The 18,221-nt window shown below is 34.0% G+C and overlaps 2 protein-coding genes across 5 annotated transcripts in view; one reads left to right on the top strand and one right to left on the bottom strand.

The window, feature by feature from the left end:
• The window catches only part of LOC106105943 (endoribonuclease Dcr-1), a 52,688-nt gene extending 35,746 nt beyond the window's left edge, over positions 1–16,942 (bottom strand). Inside the window, exons 1-9 of one of the 3 annotated variants that reach the window (XM_013286439.1) lie at positions 16,911–16,942; positions 9,635–9,783; positions 8,636–8,795; positions 7,220–7,345; positions 6,066–6,655; positions 5,183–5,332; positions 3,643–3,761; positions 1,732–2,570; positions 679–800 (exon numbers count right to left, since the gene is read on the bottom strand). In XM_013286439.1, coding sequence (XP_013141893.1) covers positions 679–800; positions 1,732–2,570; positions 3,643–3,761; positions 5,183–5,332; positions 6,066–6,655; positions 7,220–7,345; positions 8,636–8,795; positions 9,635–9,780 — 2,252 coding nt within the window. In that variant the 5' untranslated portion in view covers positions 9,781–9,783; positions 16,911–16,942. Of the gene's footprint in view, positions 1–678; positions 801–1,731; positions 2,571–3,642; positions 3,762–5,182; positions 5,333–6,065; positions 6,656–7,219; positions 7,346–8,635; positions 8,796–9,634; positions 9,784–10,596; positions 10,876–12,681; positions 12,829–16,910 lie in introns of those variants that run through there. The other 2 variants (XM_013286438.1, XM_013286437.1) reach the window with 2 other exon arrangements.
• LOC106105944 lies at positions 12,914–16,707 on the top strand. 2 transcript variants are annotated; one of them, XM_013286440.1, is made up of 2 exons: positions 12,914–13,020; positions 14,907–16,707. In XM_013286440.1, the coding sequence occupies exon 2, from the start codon at positions 14,914–14,916 to the stop codon at positions 15,943–15,945; it is 1,032 nt and encodes a 343-aa protein (XP_013141894.1). In that variant the 5' UTR covers positions 12,914–13,020; positions 14,907–14,913; the 3' UTR covers positions 15,946–16,707. The 2 variants fall into 2 exon arrangements, with proteins under 2 accessions (XP_013141894.1, XP_013141895.1); XM_013286441.1 differs by lacking the exon at positions 12,914–13,020 and adding an exon at positions 14,129–14,319.
• Positions 16,943–18,221: the final 1,279 nt, after the last annotated feature.

The following is an 18,221-nucleotide window of genomic DNA, read 5'->3' as shown; positions in this document are numbered from 1 at the left end:
GATCTTTACCGAATGCAAAATTCCAACATCCTTTGAAGTTATGTACTTTTTTAAACATTTTTTTTATAATGTGGCGATTGGAAACTTGATTTATTTCAATGAGAATAGATGGACTAACCCATCATCTTCTACATATTTAGGATTATTCCCATCTCGCTGTCCCCGCGTGGGAACAGATGAAAATAAAGTTTCATCCGTCCCACCATTTGCGACGAGGGACGTTGGAACTTTTTATTTCTTGAAAGTTTCATCTGTCACGTTATTGGTAATAGTGGAACTAAAAGATGGGACGGATGAAACTTTTTATTCTCACGTTGGTACAGATGAGAGTAAAAGTGTCATCCGACTAACATTTTGCGAAGAGGGGACGGTTGGAACTTTAATTTCTTAAGAGTTGCATCTGTCACGTTATTGGTGATAGTGGAACTAAAAGATGGGACGGATGAAACTTTTTATTCTCACGTAAGGACAGATGAGAGTAAAAAGTGTCATCCGACTAACCTTTTGCGACGAGGGACGGTTAGAACACTTTACTTCTTAATGGTTCCATCTGTCACCTCATTGGTGATATTAGGACTAAAAGGTGGGACAGATGAAACTTTTCATTCCCACGTAGGGACAACGGGGTGACGGTTGGGAATAATCCCATATTTAGTATTACAAAGTTTGTTTACTCACTTCTTTAGTACATCTTCTTGTTTTCTGCTTTGCCGTTGGCATTCCTGCAGCTCCCCAGCGACCTCCACCGCGCAGTACTGAGCGCAGATGTAACTCAGTGACTGACGACAGCGAGACATATCCTGAAAAATAGATAACAGTGGTAGAGCCTGCTTTAACATCTTCGCATTGTAGGGCTCTCAGCAATACCACAACTACACAGACAGGCGTGAAGTGGAAGCAATTCCGCGTGCAGTCTGATGAGTGTGGTGCCGGAGGCCCAACTTTAGTCCCTTTCCCTTTCCATCCTTTTCTTATAAGAGAAAGATGGGAAGAGAACATGAATATGACGGTGGAGACGCATAGGAAGGGGAAATATCCTCTTTATGTGCGTCTCCTCCGTCGATTAAGGGTAGGCAACGCATTTGCTATTGCGTCTATGGTCAGTCACATCACCATTTTGGCGGATTCCAGGCCGCTTGCTTGTTTGCCACCTTTTGTTATTATAAAAAAAATCATAAAATCATACTAATATTATTAACTAGCTTTTGCCTGTGACTTCGTCCACGTGGATTAAAAAACAAGAGTAAATAGCAGATGTATTATGGACTATCCTCTACATGTATGAAAATCATCGAAACTAAAAAGAAACACAGTTGTTATAACTAGTTTAGGAGACAGAGTCTTAATAAATTTGTCAAAATATTTTTGTTTAATAAGGAGTTTATTATCGAGATCTGTTCAGCAGTTTAGTATACATTATAACAAACATCCAAACATTCACATTTATAATATTAGTAAATGTAAAAGTTTAGATGGATGTAAGTTTGTTAGTTTGTATCCTAAACTGCTGAACAGATTTCGATAAAAAAAAACTCCTTATTATACAAGAATATTTTGACAAATTTAGTAAAGCTGTCTCCTGAACTATTTATAAAAACTGTGTTTCAGTTTAGTTGCGATGATTTTATATGTAGAGGAAAGTCGAGAACACACACACACTTGAAAACCTATACCAATAGGTTTTTCAGTATAACAATTTTTAGTTTATGAAAAAGTACGTATTTCTCTTACCACAATAATCATAAACAAGATCTTCGCCATCAAAGGTTCTCTTAAAAACATAATCCCACACAAAGCATCCGGATTCTGGTTCAATTGGACCCTAACAGAGTTATTTTTCAACACCCTCGGCCTCCCCCTCACCCTCTGCCTACCCCTTACACTTTTATATTCCTCCACTTTCACTTTTAAATTACTTTTATTGTTTAAATTTTTATCACTTGAACTAAAAAGTATTATTTCTTTTAAATTAGATTCATAAGTATTCACTTTATCTTCAATTTTATTACCAAGAGTTTTAAAATCACATTTTTCTATAACATTCAACATTTGTTTGGTTTTTGTTGTAATTTCATTTATTTTATGATCAGTTTCATTTATTGTCAGATTAGTTACATCCCTTGTTAGTTCAGTTTCATTTATTTTGTGATCGTTTTCATTTATTGTAGGACTATTTTCATTTGTTGATTGATTTGATTCATTCTTACAATCAGAGTCATATCTTGTTAGATTAATTTCATTTATTTCAGCCGTTTCATTTAATTTATGATCCGTTTCATTTATACAATCATTTGTCGGACTATCGTTTGATTCTTTTTGTTCACTTTCGTTTGGTTTAAATTGTTCCAATATCTCAGCTAATCGTAGAACCTTCGGTGTGCAGAATAATTTAATTTTATCCCAATCTGAAGTATACTTTGAGAAAACATTGTCCACATATCCTCGTATCTTTATAAATATTGTTGTACACATGCATAATAAGAGAAAATGTCTTTCATATGGTACTTTTATTTTTAATTTCTCTAATTTGGCGAGTAAAGAGAACGCCGCTTTATCGGCTGCATATGGACCTGAAATTAGACAAATAAAACTTTGAATACAACCTTACAATGTATAGCTATCCTTTTCTTTCTCTAGGAGATATTTTTGTCTCACTCATGTAATGCTACGTAGAGGGATAGAATATATTTACGACACTTTTTTTCACAATAATAGTTGATTACTGAAACGAATGTACACATCATAAGTGTTGCTTACAATCTGACACCTGTCAAAATGTTATTGTAAAAGCGCTATTACATATTTAAACGTTTCAGTAATCGGTTAATTTCAATAATTTACCATATATGTTATTTTGTAAGTATATTTGATTGTAATTCTGATAGTTTTGAAAGTATTATTTTTGTAGCATCGTATAAATTCGCCAAAATAGCGAATGATCCCCTAGACATTCGTATTTAATCGACAGAGGGGACTTATTGAAAGTTTTCCTTACTAAAGCTTATAAAAAATAACTGTTAAGAAGAAAATTAGTACCGCGCTGTAGAAATTGGCACAACACTAGATTAGCATAAACGTCACATCTCTAACTGACAGCTGTCAATGTCATTAGATGGATTGGTGTATTGGCGCGCATGCCTGGCGAGTCTCTAGTGGAGTAGTCGTGTGCTTAATCGGACATTTGCAAGTGCGCACCGTACTAATATAATTGGAATAATGTACTAGTACACACTTTTAGTACCTTTAGTAACTCAGATTTGTGAAAACACAATACATGAATAGAATATAACGAGGGTTATAGATTACTTCACATCAAATATTAAGCAGTGTCAAACATATGTTATTAGCTAAAATAAATTTAAATTATAAATAGTTTTATCCACTTTTGATTCTTATTGAAGAAGGACGCTTCAATCTAACAAATATCCAATCAAATCAAACAACGGAGAAGCGAACACTAAAATCGTGTACTGTACTAAATGTGCCAAATGTCCGATTAACAGAAGTTCGGTAACGTTACTTTTAGTACAGTGCCGAGTAACATTTCTTTTTAGTACATCGTACGTGTACTACCCCAGACTAGTAAAGTGGTTAAATTAACATTGCTAAGTACGATTATATTAATTTATCTATAAAACATACCTAATTCATTCAAAATGTATAAAAATTGAGCAAATATCTCCTTTGGTTCTTTAGTAGGGTCCGGTATATTGATAAATTCCTCATATAATTCATCTCCGTATATTTCTGATGGATCGTATCTGGAATTATAAAAAAATATATATAAACAGTGATCTATTTTAATAAAGCGTAAACACACACTTCTTTGTTGCCTAAGATGTCAGCAAATGCAGCATATTTTTGAATAATTATTTTTTTAATAAAAAAACCCTACACTTACGTCACGCTTTAGACTATATATTTTCACGCTATCAAACTTGTGGGTAAATATTTTGGATAAAGCCGTAATGTGGGAAAGAGACCATAAGTTGCTGCCAACATCAAGGAAGCAAGGTTGCCATAGTAAGGTAATTGGCATTTTGACATTTGCAATTGAGAATTTGAAAAAAAATAAATTTATAATTTCATATGGATGAAGCCGCACGGGAACAGCTAGTATATCTATAGCTATACTATTATAATAAAGCGTAAACACACACTTCTTTGTTACCTAACATGTCAGCAATTACACCATATTTTTGAATAATACTTTCTTTTAATAAAAAGCCCTACACTTACGTCACGCTTTAGGCTATATATTTTCACACTATAAACTTAGACGGTAAATAAATTGGAAAAACATTTATGTGGGAAAGGGAGCATAAACTATAAGCTGCCAACATTAAGGAAGAAAGGTTATTATGGTAACAGTGATTTTGACATTTGCAATTGAGAATTTGACAAATTTAATTTCATGCGGACGAAGCTATAAGGGAACAGTAGGACTCTACATATAGATAGGCTATGCTATGATTATGTTATAGACAGTTAATTCTTCAAAGTTTGAAACCATCGCCAAAATGGCGAAATTCAAATGGCTATAATAGTTAAGATACCTATGTGATACAATTTTTTCTCAAACAATGAACAATCCTACCAATCATACTAATATTATAAATGCAAATGTTTTTTTTTTATATCATGAGTTGGCAAACGAGCCGCCACCTAAATCCACCAAAATGGTGAAACAACCGCTGCTCATAAACATTCGCTATAGCGGATACGTTGCCTACCCTTAATCGGCGGAGGAGGAGACGCACATAAAGAGGATATTTCCCCTTCCTATGCGTCTCCTCCATTGCCAAATCCACGTTTCCTTCCCATCCTATTCTTATGAGAAAAAGGGGTGGAAAGGGAAAGGGAGTAAAATTGGGCTTCGGCACCACACTCATCAGACTGTACGCGGAATTGCTTTCACTTCACGCCTGTTTTCTGTGTGTGTATTACTGAGAGCCCTGCAGTGCAAACATTTTAAAGCGGGTTCTACCACTGTTATTGATGGATATTTGTTAGAGTTTGTAACCTAAACGGCTGAATGGATTTCAATGAAATTTGGTATAAATGTAGAGGATAGTCTGGAACATGAAGTGTACTTTTGTCTTTTTAATTCCACGCGAAAGTCGCGGGCGAAAGCTAGTTTACTAATCTTAGTTTTAGGTATTTCTAAGTTATTTCCACTTACCTATGTTCATTTATAAAATCAATTCCGTCTTGTATTGTTTTTCTCATGAACAAATCCAGTTCTTTGTAAACTTCTGGAAGATTCTCCAATGAAATTTGTTTAGAGTATTCTATTATAACTTCTTTGGGTTTTGAAATCGTCGTTGATAGTCTGAAATCATAAATGGGAAACATTAAATGGATGTTTGTTTGTAGCCTGAACTGCTGAACGGATCTTGATGAAATTTATCTTAGATTAACTGTTGCCCTCGACTTTGTCCACGCATTATTAAGATTGAAAAAATAACCTATAGCGTGCCCGTCTATGTCAGCTACCCTTCAGTGAAAGTCCGGTCGGCCTCTGAATCGGCCAAGCCGTTTCAGAGATTACACGGAACAAACATGGCTTGTGGACAGACAAAAAAAATTAAATGCGATTTTCGTTATCAGCAACGCAAATACATCATCAGGAAATCTGGAATTTTTCATTTGATATTACTAACAGGCAATCCAATTTTATTACATACTATTTGTTCCCGTGCAGCTTAATCCGCATGAAATTATGAAAATTTTAGTGCATTGTTTACATTTGTCAAATTATCAATAGCAAATGACAAGCTGACATGACATGACAAACCTTGACAACCTTGCTTTCTTGATGTTGGCAGCAACTTATGGTCTCTTCCCCACATTAGGGATTTTATCCAAAATGTTTACCCCTAACTTTATTGGCGTGAAAATATATAGCCTAAAGCGTGACGTAAGTCAAGGGTTTTTATTAAAAAAAGAATTATTCAAAAGTATGCTGTAATTGCTGACATCTTAGGCCACAAAGAAGTGTGTGTTTACGCTTTATTATAATAGTATAGATAGTATAAAAAAGCTTAGTATTCTATAACACTTACCTTTTCCCGCCATCAATATCTTCCGCTAAATCCATTTCGCAATTCAACTCTTTCTCCAATTCTTCAATTTTCCATCCCAATTTTTCATACATTTCAAAATCATCCACATTCTTATAAACACCTAAATCTTTTACTTCCTCTTTCTCCGTTGATTTCTCTTTTATACCTTTTTCTATCTCTGTACTTGATATTGTATCTTTTTCTCTAGTACTTTCCTTTTCTAACAAATCTATTTTTTCATCATCCATAAGTATTTCATCTTTTAATTGAACATTATTTATTTTATCTATGGTATTGTTAGTCTCTCTTTCATTTGTATTATCTATAACAGAATTGTCAACTTCATTATTTTCATCATCCGTGTTTGTTTTCTCTGCTTTTAAATCTGTTTCTTCGATATCTGTGATTTCAATTATTTCGTTCACAAGAACAGTTTTATGAATATTCGATGAATCTATTTGTGTCAAATCAGACTTATTCTCTCTAATATTAGTTGCCTCGTTTTCATTATTTATGGACGTAAATATAGGATACGTAAGAGCTAGTAATCTAGGCCTATTATCTGTACACTCTTTGTATAGACGCATAACCTATAAAAAAACATATTTATTAGCAAAGGGCTATGATTTACCATAGGAAGGAATTTGCAGATGTGTTGCCTTCAATCAAGGAAAGGATACACATAAGAGGATATTTCCCTTACTTATTTGTCCCCTCTTCTGTCAAATATACATCTACGTCCTATCCATTTCATATAAGAAGAGGAGGTAGCTTAAGAGATTTTTGGGGTCATTGTATTCCATCAGACAAATCACTGATCTGTATAAAAAGATAGGTAATTGTTTGGAAAAGATGTATATTTTTGATTCTGATTTTACATATGCTGATTTTACAGTTAATTTTATCTCTATTATTAGTTCGAGTTTTGAACATTTACCAACAGCGAATGTGATCACATAAATTACTAGGTTTTATAGCCTGTCCATTTATAGAGGTCATTGTAACCAAAAATTCAACAGACATTGTATATTCTACCATCGGTTTCGCCTGTAGAAGATCTGTGGAGTGGGCAATGATCTTTTGGGAGTAAACTAGGAAAACTAGTTTGCCCCCTGGCGCCACTACTCTAATAAATACCAACATTCAATACTCACATATTTCAAATCATCATCGGTAGATATCAAATGACAACTGTCTATAACTAATACGTTGATATCACGCATACTGAGGTAGCCATCTTCTAGAACACACTTTAATATTCTTGATGTACATACTATCACCTAGAACAAAAAAATTACAACTAAATACTATTGTGGTTAACTATAATTTCACATCTGTTCTCTATACTAATATATATTATATTACTCTATACAGAGTGTTGGTGGCTCAGTGGTTTAAGCACTTGACTTGTAATCTACAGTTCTTGGGTTCGAATCCCGCTGTACCAGCGGTAGCTTGAACAGTGGTAGTGCCCGCTTTAACATCTTAGCAGTGCAGGGCCGGCACGCCCCCAGTAATACCACGACCACACAGAAGACAGGCGTCAAATGGAAGCAATTCCGTGTTTCGTCTGATGAGTGTGGTGCCGGAGGCCTAATTTTAGTCCCTTTTTTTTACCGCCCTTTTCTCACAAGAGGATGGAAAGAGAAAGTGGATTTTACGGTGGAGGATATGCATAGGAAGGGGAAATATCCTCTTTATGTGCGTCACCTCCTCCGTCGGATAAGGGTAGGCAACGCATCTGCAATTGCGGATGTCTATGGGCAGCGGTCGCTTCGCCATTTTGGCGGATTGAGATGGCCGCTTGTTCGTTTGCCACCTCATGTTATAAAAAAAAAACAATTAAATTTCGATTTTTCGAATTTACATACGTATATAATTTACCCGACGTTCTTACGGTGAAGGAAAACATCGTGATGCCTGTTATCTGTGAAGAAATTCCAAGATATGTGTGAAGTCAACCCGCAGTGCAGCGTGGTTGACTATGGCCTATTCACCCCTTATTAGGGTAGGCTCTGAGCCCCTCGGTGGGGACATATAGTGAGCTGGTGATGATGACTATACTAATATAATAAAAGGTAAACACATATTACTTTGTGGTGTAGGATATCAGCAATTACAGCATATTTTTGAATAATTCATTCTTTAATGAAAAGCCCTATATTTACGACACGCTATGGGCTATATATTTTCACGCTATTAAACTTAGGGGTAAATAAATTGAAGAAAACCATCATGTGGAAAAGGGACCATAAACTACAAGCTGCCAACATTAATGTTCCTTAAGGAAACTAGGTTATAGTAATGGTAATATTGACATTTTCAATTGAGAATATGACAAATGGAAACAATAAAAAGATTTTTTATAATTTCATGCAAATAAACTGTGAAAATGTATTGAAAAATGTTTGTTCATAGATTCTTTTTATATCATAAGTTAGCAATTAACCAAGCTGCCACCTGAATTCACCATAATAGTTGTGGGATTATTGCCCATAGACAACAGCAATTGCAGAGTTGAATCTTACGCAAATATTTCATATTTTCTATTGAATTTTTTTTTTACTTACTTCTTTCTCCTCTAAATGCACCTTCCAGTCTGTCACATCTTCATACTCTACAGCCTTAGTTATCGCTAGATCAGTTAGGATTCCTAGTTCATACGCGACATAGGCGATACGTGACGCTCGAGTTACGAATACTGACCGTTGACGACCTTCACTGAGCAATCTGGAATGAGAATTTATTTATGTTTAAGCAAAGAGATTCAAAAAATATAGAGTAAGCTAAGTTGACAATTCACTTGAAACATTTTTCACATAATCTCACTACCTATTGATAGATTTTTTTTTAATATAATGTGGCAAATGACAAGCAGCCACCTGAATCCACCATAATGGAAAGGGACCGCTGCCCATAAACATCCGCAATTGCAGCTGCGTTGCCTACCCTTCATTGACAGAGGAGATGCATATAAAGAGGACATTTCCCCTTCCTATGTGTCCCTCCACCGTCAAATCATCAATACCACATGTGATTCTAAAATCTATAATAAAGCATAAAACATACACTTCTTTGCAGCGTAAGATGTCAGCAATGACAGCATATTTTTCAATAATTCTTTTTTATAATAAAATCCCTATACTTCCATCACACTTTAGTATATATTTTAACACCATTATACTTAGGGAGTTAAAGAGACCATAAGTTGCTGCCAACATCTAGGAAGCAAGGTTGCCATGGTTTGTCAAGTCATTTGCTATTGATAATTTAACAAATGTAAACAATAAAATATCTTTTTATAACTTCATGCGGATGAAGCCACACGGGAACAGCTAGTTGTCAAATATTTTAGTTTGTAACAATATAACATTGAACGGCATGGAACAGGCTTCCAGATACTGTAGTGGCGGCTCCAACAGTCAATGCTTTTAGAAATAGATTAGACAATCTTAAAATCTCAGAGCTATACAACACACACGCATCAGCTAACTAGCTGCTAGTGTGTCACCCAAAATAATAATAATAATAATAATTGAGTAAATGTAAATCTTTTCAACTGTACTCACCCTCTAATCTTATAAGCATCTTCATGCAGCAGCCTCGTAGCTACAAATGTGCAGTGTTCAGTGATGATTGAATTCTTAATGCTGGCTACCGCTGCCAGTCTCGCACCACCTTCAGCTGCAGTGAACCGTGAACAGCAAGTCTCCATATCCTGAAAATTAAATAAAAAAGTTATTTAAAAATGTATTGAACTCAGTAAAATGAGACTGCAACATATTCTATACATAATAAAATTGGAGTGTCTGTAATATCAAAAGAAAGATTCCAGATTTCGGTAAGATGTCTGCATTATACAATCGCATTTAAAAACTGTCTTTCCGCAAGCCATTTCTGTTCCAGGTAATCTCTGAAACGGCTGGGCCGATTTTGACTGGACTTTCACTGAAGGGTAGCTGACAAAGACAGGCATATTATAGTTCCATTTTTATCTTAATATTGCATGGATGAACTTGCGAGCAACAGCTAGTTTTAGATATTAAACTATGAGAATTGCCATTTTAAAGTTTTACATGTCTTTTATTCAAGGAAAGAATGGGAGAGGTATTAAGGAGGAACAAATGGGAATGGTAATTATCTTCATTAGATATGTCTTCTCTGTGGATGCAGTTTTAATGAAAAGTAGGCAATGCACCTTAACTTGTATATGTGCATTAAATTTTGTAGTTTAGAGAAATTCGTCAAAACATTTTCTTAACTTTTGCTTTCAGTCAAACAGGAAGGATGTGGTGAATCACTTGCAGAGAGAAATGATTTTATCTGCAAGAGATTTAGCAAACAAAACCTCATTAGGAACATATATGTTCTTCCAAGCTATGTTCTACATTTATGACAAATTTCAGCGACATTTGCTAAGTCGTTTTGGAGATATGTAACAACACCCATCAATTTAAAATTTCATATTTACGATATTAGTAAGATATATAAAAGTCAATAATTTAACGACTGTAACAAATGGAATACTTACTGCAATATTACTATAAAATGTTATGAATCCAATTCGTGTAAACTCCTCTATACAGGATAACAAACATTTGTAGCATTGTATCACATGTTTCGATTAATTTTATACCACTGAGTAGATTTATATTGTAAACATACCCTACACGGCATTGGTAACATTAAGTCACATTTACCTGGGATTTAGTTAGAGCCAAGTAAATTATAAAATAGGAATTTTAATGAATGTAAAATATTATTTTACGATCAAATCACGCTCCGGCAACCGTCAAACGACGACAGTTTATAATTAATGTTGCCAGTTGCTATGCCTTAAAGCGTAAAGTCACTGATTACTGTATTGCGCGGTTCACACTTGGCCAGTACGATTGGACAGTAGCGCTCATTAACTAGACAGACAATCAACAGGCACAATGTTAAGAATAACGGGCGCCAGTTAGTCCATACAATATATGACTGGCCGGCACAAGTTCCCAAACTTACTGGCCTTGTGTGAACCGTGTATATAAATGTGTAGGTCTTTACCTGTAAAAGATTTATAAATTAGGCGTGAATTTGCTTTGTCTTAAACGCGCCTATCGATGTTAATGACAATTAATCAAATCTCTATTATTAGTACCAATTCTCACCACCGACACCAGCAAGTCACGAAACACGAACATCAGCGCCAAGATGGCGAAAATAAAATAGACACAAAATGCTATTGCTCTTAGCCTGTCCATTTTCCATTTATAGAGGTCAGTGCATAATACTTGATAATGAATTATCCTAAAACTATAATAAATGCTATACATAGTTACGCTTTTGGTTCATGAAAGATTAAAATATGAGGATAAAGTCTGGTCTAAAGACAGGCCTTTCCATAGTAAAATTCACTGGCAAAGGGGCAAAGGCCCTATTACGAGATGTGTTTACATAACCTCGTCGCGAAATCTACCGAACCCAACCTAACCTAAATCACTATTGATCACTGTTAAATAAATTGTTAAACAATGATACACTTTTTATTCAAAACCATTGAAATTTCATAATAAATGTAAAATAAGCTTACATATTCAAATGTTACTAGGGTTGCAATTGAATGCTGATTATCAAACTGAGCTGATCTAAAATGCGGCTTAGATTGAACTTGTGATTTCTTAAATTTAATCATATTGAAAAAGAAATATTTTGTTGAACAAATTACAAAACACGTAAAGTTGAAAGCCAAGAATCCCGTAAGAAGTAAATAACCGTACTAGAAGATTTTTTTCAAAGCCTGTATCTGCAGGGATAACCGTGCCATTGTATCGTAACATTGGATATTTACCGTTGTAGGGCTTCTAATATGATTAATAAAAAGGATTATTATAACATGTGATATAATCAAGAAACAACAATCCAATTTAGCAGCAGATAATTTTAACTGGAAACTAGTTTAGTTATGAAAATCGATCATTACTTTTTGAACCTAAATATATGAAACCATAATTTATTTTTACATCATTAGGTGGCAAACGAGCAAGCGGCCGCCTGAATCCGCTAAAATGGCGAAGCGACTGCTACTCTTAGTTTTCGCAACAGCGGATGCGTTACCTACCCTTAATCGACGGAGAAGACGCATGTAAAGAGGATATTTCCCTTTCCTATGCGTCTCCTCCACCGTCAAATCTACGTTCCATTTCCATCCTTTTCTTATGAGAAAAAGGGTGGGAAGGAAAAGGGACTAAAGCTGGATCTGCGGCTCCACACTCATCAGACGAAACGCGGAATTGCTTTCTCTTCACGCCTGTCTTCTGTCCTGGTCCTGGTATTGCTGAGGGCTTGCCGAACCATTCGTGCGAAGATGTTAAAGCCGACAGTTAGACAATTATATTGATAACACTAAATAATTCTTAAACATTCACATCATTCCGTTAACTAACCATAAATTTGCGTTCTTTTTTTCTATGTAATCTACTTGTCCAGGATTCGAATCCCACCATGTACCGAAGTGATTTTCGAATTTCAGGTGTACATAATTTACCATATAGTCTTACCGTTGTGGAGCACATCGGATGTAACCTGCACATATCGGCAAAGAAATTGAAATATATGTGTGAAGTCAACTAACCTGTACTTGGCCAACGTGATTGATTAGAGCCTGGTCACCTCTAACTTAGGGTAGACTCCGGACCCCTCAGTGGGGACGTATAGTGAGTTGGTGATGATGACATCTCTAAAATCACACAGTCGTAATTTAAATTAATCCCAATATTTGTTATTTTTCTCTACCAATAAAAAGGTATTATTATTATAAGACAACACTAATTAGCTGTCAAGTATTCTACAAGTTAAAAAAAATGAATTTTTGACATGTTTTGTTAACACCAAAGAGTACTGAGTACATTTGGAAATGAATATATTTGTGATTTTAAAGAAAGAAATCATTTTTGATGCGTAAATTATAAAGGTAAATGTTTAATTTTGTAAAAGTTCAATACATTAAATTATACATGTAACTACATTACACACATTAATTTATAATGTAAATATTAAGTCAATTTCAGCATTATCACTTATCATTTATTGGAGATCTACTTTTGGAGACAGGCCTACCTAAAAAAACAACAATTGGTTCCATACTTGCCAGAATCCTGTAAAGTTAATTTCAAATCAAGATCAAAAGCTTAGAAACAAAACATATTTTTGAACAGATAAAAATTCAATATATTTTATTACAAACTAGCATTAACCCGCGATCATCCGCGTAAAATTAAAAAAAATGTTCAGTAGCCTATACGTCATTCCAGGCTACATCTATGCCTTTAAGATCTGTTGAGCTGTTCTGGATACTATCTAACATGTATCCATTGGTCTGTCTTAACTTTTGAATTTATAATATTAGTAAGAAGTATGATGTAGTAAGAGGAAGACCGAAAAGTATAAGAAGGGAGTGGATACAGATATTTCATATATAACGGCTGATAAAAATGTATGGAAAAGCAGTACAAACTGCTGACCTTTCATAAAGACAAGGACAAGTTGACATTGAACTAAGATGTACATGTAGTAAATAAAATACCATCTATACTAATATTGCAAAGTAGAATTTACATTTATGTAACAAACCGATGGACAGATTTAGAAAAATCTATTGCCATTAGAAATTTACAATTTCATTTTTATAATTATATGCAGATGAAGTCACAAATAAAAGCTAGTATGTACCATATAGTCCAATATAGTGAACTACTTAGCTGTTCCCGTGAAACTTCATCTGAATGGAATTATGAAAATTTTATTTTTTTGTTTACATCTGTCCAATTATGAATTACAAATGTCATGACATGATGACAACCTTGCTTTCTCGATGTTGGCAGCAATTTATGGTCTCTTTCCCACATTAGGGATTTTATCGAAAATATTTACCCCTTAAGTTTAATGGCGTTAAAATATATGTATTTTATTCCTAAAGTGTGATGCAAGTGTAGGGGTTTTTATTAAAAAAAGAATTATTCAAAAATTTCCTGTTATTTTCAACATCTTAGGCAACAAAGAAGTGTGTGTTTACACTTTATTATAATATTATAGATATGGATAGAAACAGTGGGAGGAGTTTTTATACTTTTTGTTTACAATCTTTTGGTCTCGGAATTAAATTATAGGATGAAAGGGGATGGTAACCATTTGTGGCAATTCGTAGGGAGGTCATATCCAGCAGTTGATGTCTATAGGTGATGATTGTAAATAAATTGCTTATATAAAACAGGTTTGTATATAGAAATATTCAAGTTTTACATATAGTACTGAGAGTAAGTTGCATGGGAAACCAATTTAAACTCTAATATTAAAAATTGAAAAATCTTCATATATACAACAAGGTGTTGCTAGTTGATGAACAAAAAAATGAGACGAATTGAGTATCTCCTTCTTTTGGGAAGGCGGTCAAAAAGGGGGGGGACTTGTAGTAAATTTTTATGTTATTTTGAAATGTAACTCTTATTTAAATTATTACAATATAATAATATTGGTGTCAAGGGCTGAAGCCAAAAGGCCCAAAGGATATTAACATGGAGAAATTTACTGGACCAGACCTACCTGCAGCTTTAGAGCCTCATGATATTACAATGTAGTCTAATTTATGTTAATAAAAACTGACAAATAGTTCTTAAAATAATCTATAAAGATTGCAGGCATCTTAGTGTTATAAAACATTTAAAAGTAAAACTTCTCATATTTTAGATATTCTAAGGTTTGTGTCCCTTTTATTTGGCAAAAAATTTAATTACTAGTTTAATCTGAACAAAAGATAATTTAATCCAAAATAAAATTAAACACTACCATTTATATTCACAGATAAAAAATGTGGGAAAACCCAAATGAGAAAAATGACAGTTTGCAAAATATTCTTAAAAATTTCGATCCTTATACTGTGTTGGAACCATTAACACCTCAAGGTATACCTAAAGAAAATATTCTAGTCGATTTGACAGACACGAATAATGACTCTAACCTAGAACTGTCCGGCTCATTGTTAGATAAAAGTACTAAATCAGATTTCGAAGTGATAGATGTATTCCAAAATCTCTTCGTAACACCTCAACATGTTAACAGTAACATCAACGGTAATAAATCGAAAGATAAAGAATGGATGAAAGCCTTTGATGGTATTGATCATAGAAATAATGAAGAAATTGACATGAAAAAGGAATTAGAATCTATTTTCACTAATACAAAGAAAATAAATGCTACTCTAACAAGGTTATCTGATGAATTTGATGTAGATATTGATGAAGTTTTAACTATGAAGAGAATTGACAGTATAAGATCACCACAAAATGATGTGGTTAGTACAAATTATGTTGAATCAGAAAGCAATGTTTCCAACAATGCAAAAACAAAAGACGTAAATACAGATATCATTACAAATGATTTACAAGTAAATATACCTAAAGCAAATAAACATGTAAATATTGAGTCAAACTTTCTTTTAAGTAAAGAATTTATTATTGATAAAAGTAATAATGAAGCGAAAGTCAATAATTTTCAATTGATTAAAACCATTCAATTGGATAAAAAGAAATTGCAGAAAAAGATAGTGTTGCCAGATGATGTGAAACGTAATTATACCAAAGGTCCAGATTTGGTAGAAAAATCAATAGCTCTACCTTCTATGATCGCAAGAATTAAAGCAAGACAACAATTGATTGAAAATGAGAAATGTTTGAGACATAGATTAATTTTGGAACCAGATTGTTCATCTTTTGTACCTATCATTGAAAGAACATCATATCAATTTAATCCCGAAGTGTTAACTGAGGATTGTAACAAGCAACGACTTAGAGCATTACAGGCTGGTAAAGCCTTCGAAAAATTCGTTATAGGCGAGAAATGATGCGAAAAAAAAAAATATTTTCGGGTGCCTATTAACGGATGTAATGTTAAATGTTTTTACATCTATATCAGGGGAACTGCACATGTGTAAGCTTGTACGACTAAGTTGCAAGGTCATACATAAATCGATTAAATCGTGTGCTTCAACACCATGTTAAAACTGCGTTGGCGGCTCTCATGCGATAACACTTTAAAATCACTCTTGTTTCGTTTCCTCCAGCGCTTAAAATGCAACAACGCGCGATAAAAAGCGTCGCATTTTAAAAACGCTGCCGTATAGTATATATGAAAATGAATTACAAAATTAGAAATCTTTTTATGTGTGTTAAATGTTTTATATGTGATCCCAGATTATACAATCATTAATATCATCACCAGCTCACTATATTCCCCATCGAGTTTCATAACCTACCCTAAATAAGGTGTGACTAAGCCTTAGTAAACCACACTGCACTGCAGTTTGACTTCACATATTACTTTGAGTTTCTTCGCCGATATATGCAGATTGCATCACTTTTTTCCTTCACGGTCAGAACGGCGGGTAACTTATGTACACATTGCTATAGTCTAAAATGTAAATAAGTCGACGCGTGACTATAACAGGTGACTATAACTATAACAAATGACTATAACAGGTCTTTTCACAAAGCTCTATTTTGAGGCCTGAAAATGAGTGGTATGGTATCATATGACCTATGTATGGGATAATGTTGAATGTACTATTTTTGAATTTTATTTACAATAAACAATAACATAATGAAAAGAACAGTGTTTTTTTTTATTACGTAAACATTCTTGCTACCAGACCATTTGAAATAGTTGAATTGATTGTTGTGAGTGTCTTTAAGGTGTTCTAGTCATTTTCAACAATAAGTAGGATCTTATCAGAATCGTATAACATTTTACTACTTTAAAAAAAAAGGATTTCATGGCTAGTACAGTAGTAATACAAACACAAAGACTTACTTGTAATATTATAATCACGTAATAGTGATAAAGCTTACATTGTTGTTTTGATAGTGTTTAAAGCGTGTATATTGTCTATGATTTTATGAAATCTGTCTTATGGGAATTCCCCGCTAAAGGACGCTAAAATCTGATAATGCAAATCAAATTATGATTTAGTGTAAAGCTTTCAGGTAAATACTTATTATATTAGGCACATTATTTTTACAAATTGAGTTTAAGTTGAAATTGTTTACAACATATTCAATTTTTTTTATTTACAAAATAAACACCTTTATTTTGTCATTTTGTTTTAAGGATAGCAACATTATCTTGCATAGGAAAATTTAAAAAAGTGTAAAACGTCATTGTCACTGTCATTACTGTAAGCTGTAAGTGCGGTAAACAAATAAATATAAAAACTTAAAAGTACACTTAAGTTTTAATAGTTTAATATAAAAGTGCAATAATCACTTAAATATGCTGCCATTGTCATTATTAAGGACAGCACAGAACCATCCGATGTTGGTCGAATTGAAGAATGGTGAAACATACAACGGCCACCTCGTTAGTTGCGATAATTGGATGAATATAAATTTACGAGAAGTAATTTGTACATCCAGAGACGGTGATAAGTTCTGGAGGATGCCAGAATGTTATATACGTGGTAGTACAATCAAATACCTTCGAATACCAGACGAGGTTATAGATATGGTGAAAGAAGAGTCTCAAATCAAAGCTCGTGGTCGTAATGAAGTTTCAAAAGGTCGCGGCGGTCAGAATATGAGATCTGGTCGCGGAGGAAGTCGCGGTGCGTTCGGTAACCGCGGCAGACCGGCGCCGTTGGCCCGAGGCGGCGGAAACACTGGTAGAAACCCACAGAATAAAAATAAGAAATAATGTATAGATAAATTGTATTTAAGATAATAATCTCTTTTTATATTGATTTTCTTTTATTTACCCCTTTCATATGTGTTAAAGTTATCAACTGGACCAGCATGTTGGACTATGCCATTCATTACTTACTTGGGTAGGTTCCGAGCTTCGAGATTTCATAATGTAAGTACTGATCCTCTTGAAAATTCGACTAATAATATTAAAGTTTAGATGGATGGATATTTGTTACTCGATATGTCCAACAGATAAGATTTCTTTATTTGTCATAGATGTAGAAAATAGTCTGGAAGAACACATTGTTTACTAAGTCTCTATATATCTGATTATAAATGGTCGACAGCAAAACATCAGCCAGTGACTTGTGATCACATTTCCATTCATCATCACCTGCTCACTATAAGTCCCCACTGAGGGGCTCGGAGCCTACCCTAAGTG

This window comes from Papilio polytes, unplaced genomic scaffold, assembly GCF_000836215.1.
Source record: "Papilio polytes unplaced genomic scaffold, Ppol_1.0 DF822622.1, whole genome shotgun sequence".
NCBI lineage: Eukaryota > Metazoa > Arthropoda > Insecta > Lepidoptera > Papilionidae > Papilio > Papilio polytes.
The sequence above is the reverse complement of the archived record's forward strand: the minus strand, read 5'-3'. Positions and strand labels throughout refer to the sequence as shown.